Genomic DNA, 7,749 nt, shown 5'->3' with positions numbered 1-7,749 from the left:
CATAAACGAGACGTGAGCGACGGCGTGATTTTTTTGCCCTTTGACGGTGTGTGTAAATCTTTTTCACCAGCTGAGTTTTTGGCGAAGGGCGGCGCCAACGGGGGCCGACGGGCTTCCTTTGAGGCACGCGAGCAGGCTGGCGCGTTAATGTCAGGATATGAAGGAATTCTTTCCGACGGGGGATCGGTCACACGCAGCATGATCCCGATCCGCGACTGATTTTCTGGGACGGCCCGCGCGTTGACGATTACGCACCGCGGTCTGCAATCGTGGTGGTGGCTAGGAAAAAAAGACGTTTTGCAGAATTCTTCAATCGACAGAAATCACGACGTTTCGACTTTCTCGTATTGGCTTTGCTTTTGTTGTTAGCAGTCATCTGGGCGGTATGTAAATGAGAAAAGGGATGCGAAAGTGGCTTATTGCGCTTGTTTGAATTCTGATTCCCTTGGTGAGTTTTGATGCTCAGGTTGCGACCTTGTTGCCATGGCGATCGTTCCAACTAAATCTCTAGGGATCATGAGCCGGCTCGTCTGCTCTGTTTTACACAAAGGCACCCGGTGGCACGTGGCAGATTCTGACCTAACTTCCAATTGGAGCCTTTGGAAATCGTTGTATTTTATCTTTTATGAACTAAAGGCGTCAAAGCAATCAACGGCCGCATCGCCCCTCCTCCCTGCTCCCGTCATGACCCTTTTCTTTGAAGCGCATTCTTTGAGATTAGCCTATTTTTCCCCCCTCGTCCCCCTTTTGCACGCGCAATACAGACCGGTGGAAATGCTCCGTTTCTGTTACGCTTGTACATCGAGCGCTTGAATGGGTCTGCGGCCCCTACCAACCAGCTAAAGCGTTTCCTTCTCCAGGCTGAGCTTAGCAGCTGAACTTTGATCATAAAGTATCTCCTCAAAGCGTGAGAGGTCAGGAGAAACTCATCTGCCCCCTAACGTTTAGCCTAACTTTCGATCGGCACCTTTGCTGCTTGCTACTTCTGCGGGGGCAAATAAGTAAATCCCCGCTAAAGGTTGGAGCTGTGAGTTTGCCACCAAACGGTGCAATGGCGTCTCCTGGAAAATGAGCTATTTTGGGAAAAGTAATGGAGCAAGAATGCTCCCGTCAGTGAGGAGAAATGCAGCGGAAAGAGGAGCAAAGGCAAAAGGGAGAGGCCCAATAAGGTTTTATCCCAGCCGTTAATTCCACGCATCCTCGTGGCTCTCTCGCCCGGCACCGGGCGCTAATCCCAGTTAATAGCTCAATCAGACTCGCGGACTTCTTAATGATCACTTTGTGCATGCTGCATGGAGACCCCCATCCAGTAAAGTGGGCCGGGGGGGGGCTCAGCAAGTAAACAAACACAAGCGTCTCCCCTTCACTTGTTGATGCCGGAGCGACAGAGGAGGAAACGGAGTGACGCGGTAGATGCCGGGAAACGCTCTTCACAAGATCCGCAGCATTCTTGGAAGCGTGGCGCTGTTTCGCCGCGTCAAACACAAGTTGCGATACCGCCGCGCTGAGATAAGTGCCGCAATATTGCTGCGGTAAATTTGGTCAAGGTGAGAAACTTCATGTTGCTCGCCGGTCCGCGTCAGGGCTATACTTAACTAGAGGCCGCCACTTCGTCGGCACTGACGGACCGTCCAGAAATGTCGCGATTGCGATTTTCATCCGTCGTCATAATGGTCGGGATAGACGTCAGGTCGGCCGCCCGCCGTAGGTCCGTCGGCGATTTTCTGAATGATTGAAGTTTACTCATATTTGGGGGTTGCAAAGGTTTTCCGGGCAAACCTTTGGCTAAGAATGTTGGTAACAAAAGATGTGCAAAAATGTTTTCAAACATGACTTTGGCCCTCATGCAGATGCGCAAAACACGAAAGGGAGAAAGAAGGCCATATGAGAGATTACCGCCGACTCCGCCCCCCTGTCGTTGCAGATGCTAAATTCATGGCGACCGACGAAGCTGATCGTCATCACACTTAAGGATGAAAGGACAGCAGCTGTGCATAAAGTGCCACGCAGTGCAATCGTTCCATAATCAGGGTGAGACTAAAACTAAAGGTCTCTGCCAGAAAGAGTGCAAATCGGACTTCATAAAGTTGAAGGAGAATTTGGTTTTGGCGCCTGCATTGCTCATCTTTGAAGTCTAATCCAGACCAAACTACCCTGACAAACAATCCGCTACATTTTGGATGACACAGATTCTGCTTTGTAATCTTGAGTGAGATTTGGCAGCTAGTTTTTTGTTTATCTATGCATGCTACTGGTTCATACCGGTCGGTGCACATGCACAATTGTGCGCATGATTCCGAACGTATGGGTGCACGCAGAGACTGCAAGGTCAGTGGGGGATTTCAGTGGGAATGGTGGGGGATGGTCGGCGGATGGAGGGATATGAGTGCGGGCTGGGGGTAGTTCAGCGGGGCACGGGGAGATGACGGCATGGTGGGGGATAGACAAGGCACTTGATGTATGGCGCTAGGATATTGAGAAAAGCATTAGAGGCTCATATTGTTTTGACGCATTCATACACACAGTATTTTCTCCGTCAAGTCAACCCCCCCCCCCCTTTTTTTTCATTTCAATACGGGTGAATTTTACAAAAGGCAAGTATAGGTCTACCCGACATTAGTGCTTACATACTGTAGCTCATGGTTGTCCAATTAAAGCGCATGCTGTGTGTTGGTAAAGTGACGTCATTTTAGGGACATTTCTATATCATATGTGGAGTAACATACTGCTGCAGTTATGGGGGGAGGTGCAGAAACGAGGCAAGACTGCGAGGCAACGTACGCGCAGACGCAAATGCTGAAACTAGTGTTGCATGATGTTTCAATGGTTTTTTTTTTCATTGTCGAGACAGCTAAATATTAATTTGTCTAAAAGCCCTTAAAGTCATCGTCCCTATCAGGCACGACAAATAGCGCTTCCCATTTCACTCCCGGACGTCCTAACCCTAACCCTAACCCTTCTTCCACGTCATCCTCGGACCCGTCCGATCTGTTTGAAATGGAGGTCTTCGGAGACGATTTGCTGACCCTCTTACTTGGGATATTTTCTCAAGTTTTCTTTAGCCAAGTGATGACCGTTGTGAGAGGGCGGAAGGTTGCCCTTCGCCGTTGCTCCCCCCGCCCGCCGGCATCCACGCCGGCTCGTTCAAGCGCACGTCTGAGGGCTTTCCTTTTCATAAAGTTCACCAGAATAAAATCCCCACGCAACCTCTTTGTTTACAACAAGGAGGCAATTTGGCGGCACTTGACGAGAGTGCGTTCTTGCGGTATTTTGTCCGAACGCTCCAACGTGTACTATTTCGAATTAGAGGTCTATAAAATCGTTTTAAACCTTGTAAATGACATATTCATCATTTCGCATTTGAATTATTGTTATTTAAACACAGATATGTTTTACCGTCTAACCGGGGGTTTGAAAACGAGGGAGAAAAAAAACCTGGACTTGTCCTTGGAGAAACACGGTATTCATTTATTTTTTCAAATGCATATCTGCTATCGTGCAAATATGGAGCAAATCAGATGTTCCCGTAGCGTGTCGCAGAAAGGTCGGCTACTCTGAAATAGACCAATTGATCGACCGGCCAATGAAATTGGTGGATTACGGCCCTTCGGACTTTGCCCAAACCAATTGGCTGGCAAGCAGTTGAAGGTGTCCCCCGCCCAATACCCGTAGACAGCCGGGACAGGCAACAGCAAACCGGCGACCCTAGTGAGGATAAGCGGCTCGAGCGAGAGGACGGACGATAAGGTTCTAGTGTGCGCGGCGAGCGGATTCCAACAAGCGTTCTTGCACTTTGCCGCCTTCGGGTCAGCGTTACGTCCGCTTAAGCTTGACAAGTTGTCTCTAAAATGGAAGCGTCAAGGTTGACGTCGCGCACTAAATCCCGTACCAGCTGTCTGGATGCGGAATTCCCCGAGCAGAATCCGAGTCACGTAAGTAACCGGGTGAAAATGATGTTTGTGTACGCACGGTTGGGAAAGAAGGGTACTCCAATGGAAAATTCCATGTCCCTGTGACGGATGTCACGCCACGCTTCAACAGGTTAAAGGTCAAAGTTCAAATCATATTCTGTTGCGTTCAACGTAAGCAAACAAAACCCGCAAATTGTGGCGGTGCTTTATATCGTGAACATGCGCATTAAAAAAACAGATGGTAAGGAAGCAGAATTGTGTGTGTAGCTCAAGGCGGTTGGTTGGATACATGGGTAGAAAAAGTACGCGTGCGCGTTTGCATGCGAGGAGGTGCGAGATTTCCTCCCGAGCCATCATTAACCCAGACACAAAAGAAAAGAAAACATGCGAGGCGCGAGCTCGGATTCAGCTTTGGCACCACTTGGCTGCGTCTTCAGGAATATAGGCCGCTGGCCCGTCGTCAAAAAGGAAACGGGACTTCCATTTTGTTGGTGGAGATGACGCATCAGGGATGCTTGGTGCAATCTCCGTACGCTACATTATCAAAGTTGCTCATCTGAACGGCGAATTCAATGTCGAAAGTATACAAAGCGTGCCAGAGAAGAAAAAAAATCCAATTGAAATACTGCCTTTAAGGTCATCGAAAGCAAACGCCGCGCGATCGGCGAACTCGGAGTTTGCTTTTGAAATCTACCGCGTCTGTTGTGACCTCAGTCCTGGAACCTTTCTACCACATCTTGTAAATAGAGGGACGTTCGCAGTATGATTACGGTCCTCTGATAGTCTACAATCGAACCCAATGTACGCCCTCAGACCAATTATCAGGCTCCAAGGTAACAGTTTATTCCCCATAAATGAATTGAAAAAAAGTCAACTAAAAATACGACGCTGTGGTTCTTTTTCTGCGTGTAGATATTTGGTTTTTGTATAACATCTTACTGTGTCAAAGAATGAATAACAGTGAGATGAATTAAATGATACATTGTAACAAGATTACAAAAGAATTATAGATCCTAATCATGAACGGATAGAATCTCATTGCATTTAGCGGCATACACTAAATGGAAGGGCTGTCAAACATGAGCCCCTGAGATGATTTAGTAATGTAAATAACAAAAAACCCCGAGATTTTTCCAAGAAATGAAAAACGTGAAATGTCATATGATTAAAATTAATGTTAATGTTTTATGATTAATAGTGATCTTGTACTATTTTGCGCAGTATGATTTTATTGGTCCGGCTCACTCGGGGATAGATTTTTCCTCAATGCGGCTCAAAAGCATCAATGAGTTTGACGCCCCAGATTTAGTTGAATTAAAGAGGGAAGAAATAATACTAGCTACGTACGCATAGTGGCTAAATTGTGTTAGAAGTGTGAAATCCAAGGTAACTTGCGAAACCATTCAGGTTTCCAGCTATCATCACCATACATACAGTGAGGAAAGCCAGCTGGGATACGACAGCGGAAATACGGAATATCAACCGTAACGAAACCTTTTATATCAAAGTACAGCTCCATCTTGACGGTAAAACACGTCACCGACCGTGGTGAGAAAGCCAGCCAACGCTTCAAATTAAACTTTGACAAAATTAAAAAACAAAATATGTATGGACATGAAAACCACTTTTATATTGAAATTCCACCTGGAAGCATGTCGCAAGGAAGCACATTTTCCAAGGACCCGCATTGCAAACGTTTGTGGAAAGATGAAATAAAGAAAAATCATTCAAGCCATTTTCATCAGCCACTAGTTTCAATAAATCCAAATTTGATGTAGTCCTGGCGAGAGGGTCGACCTCTTTGATGATGGTGTTTATTACGTTGGTCCATTTGTCAAATTTCAATATTACCTTGACATACATATATATATATATATATATATATATATATATATATATATATATATATATATATATAATAAGTAATAACCCAAACTATTTCAGGGACCAAGGCCGCGGCGGTCTGCGGACCCCAGTTCGAGAACCACTGAGTTCACTTAAATTAACTGCAGCTAAAAAAAAAATTACTAATTTTGCCAACATTTCGTCTTGTTTCATTCTCGTGAACAATGGCATTGCCTCTTTTTAATTTTTGTTCAGATTCAATTCTGGTCGAGTATGTCGCGGTCATCATTGACTACCTAATGTTCTAACAGGTGAGTGCAGATTCGTATCGTATTTCCTGCCTTGTGATGACATTTTGTTTCATTCGCGGGGCAGTGGCACATCCGACTTGACTTACGACAATTTTCTTCATCGCTGTTGTCTGAGCAATCGTCGTCATCGTCACACCTCCACGGAGTGGGTATACAGCGTTTGTTGTGACACTGAAACTGTCCGTCTTCGCACTCCTCCGTCACTAGAGAGGGAGGGGAGAGGGGGGGACAAGAGGGGGTGAATAACAAACGAACGCGTCTGCTGCTCCAACTGTCATTTGCAAATGAATGCCTAATTAATATGCGGCACGCATTAAGGTCAATTAGCTGAAAGGAGCGCGGCCCACGAAACGTTATAAATAGACTTTTGTACGCGCAGTAGCGTATAAACAAATTGGGATTACAGGAAAATAAACGGGCCAGAACAAAGATCCCCTTAGCATGGCAGCCAGTAGACACATGACGGGCGCTCGCTAGCATCCTCGTGTGCTCGCTCATTCAGCATCCACCGTTTCACATCTTATTCTTTCACGTCCCACGCACTGACCTTCTGAGGTGAGAAGCCTCGGCGCCGCCATGTAAAAAAGCAACACTATCCTCACGTCCGTCCACATTTCGGGGAGAGGCGACGCGGCTCATTCAAGTCCCCTTAGACAAAGCTTGTTCCAGAGGGGAAAAAAAACAAAACAGCTCCGCTCGTAGCGATGATGTCCCCGCCGTTGTAAGCCACCACAATCGCCACCTCCGCCATCCATTCCGACCCCTCCCTCCGCGACGCCCCCTCACAGCCCTCCCTCCAAGCTCATTGGTTGACTCCGCAATGACGATACCATGCGGGGTGGCGACAAACAATAGAATAGAATAGGGGGAAAAAATTCTCCGGTTTTCGAATTAGATCCGACCTGCGTCAGTAATTCTGCCTTGACAAAGCTATTATTGTACAACCATAAATGATACACTCAGAAATGTATTAATTATTAGTTTTTTAAACAATAGTGTTTGTACTTACATTCTGTACAGTTTTCAGTGTGAAGTACAGAGAGCTTTGAAAATAAACGTGGAGAAATGAAAACTGGCTTAAAGGGACAGTACATACAAACGACGACAAAAAAGGCCTTTTAAAAGACTGATTTAAAGGGTTAGTACATACAAACGACTACAAAAAATCATTTAAAAACCATCATTTTAAGAACCTATAGTTAAGATAGATCTCACATCAACATGCTTTTTTTTCCCCATCTTTATATAATTGCTGGTCTAGTAAGTTACCTGCAGTGCCGCGGAAGCACAGAGAAGTAAAAACATGTAATCGCAAACAAAAAACATCACACACATTGCAAAGGGCAAAACAAAGCTGCAAATAAAAAATCACACATCAAACCCTGTTTACTGAAGTGCACTTGTTTGCAACTGTTCACGCCGTAGAACTGACACATACAAAAGAGCTGTCAGCTACGGACAACATTAAACGCATTTAATGCAAATACATAAACCAAAAGCATACGTAGCACTTTGGGCACTAAAGATAAACAAAGCTGGAAACACATTATGTCTTCAGTGAACATGCGCTTGCCGTCGCGTCTGGCGTGGTGACGGCAGCGTTAATGACCTTCCCGGAAGCACCTTTCGCGACCCTAAATAACCTCTGATAGCTGACGGATTGAACATCATCCATAAATTAA

General features: G+C 45.9%; 1 protein-coding gene across 2 annotated transcripts in view; it reads right to left on the bottom strand.

Moving 5' to 3' along the window:
* Positions 1-6,825, bottom strand: part of LOC148414200 (low-density lipoprotein receptor-related protein 8-like) — a 40,000-nt gene extending 33,175 nt beyond the window's left edge. For both annotated transcript variants that reach the window (XM_088430513.1, XM_088430514.1), the window contains exons 1-2: positions 6,615-6,825; positions 6,154-6,270 (exon numbers count right to left, since the gene is read on the bottom strand). In XM_088430513.1, the coding sequence (XP_088286639.1) occupies positions 6,154-6,270; positions 6,615-6,681 (184 nt within the window). In that variant the 5' untranslated portion in view covers positions 6,682-6,825. The remainder of the gene's footprint in view (positions 1-6,153; positions 6,271-6,614) is intronic.
* Positions 6,826-7,749: the final 924 nt, after the last annotated feature.

The sequence above is a fragment of the Hippichthys cyanospilos genome, chromosome 12 (genome assembly GCF_059441005.1).
Source record: "Hippichthys cyanospilos isolate Australia breed blue-spotted pipefish chromosome 12, RoL_Hcya_1.0, whole genome shotgun sequence".
NCBI lineage: Eukaryota > Metazoa > Chordata > Actinopteri > Syngnathiformes > Syngnathidae > Hippichthys > Hippichthys cyanospilos.
Note: the sequence above shows the minus strand (reverse complement) of the source record. Positions and strands in the feature narration are given on the sequence as shown.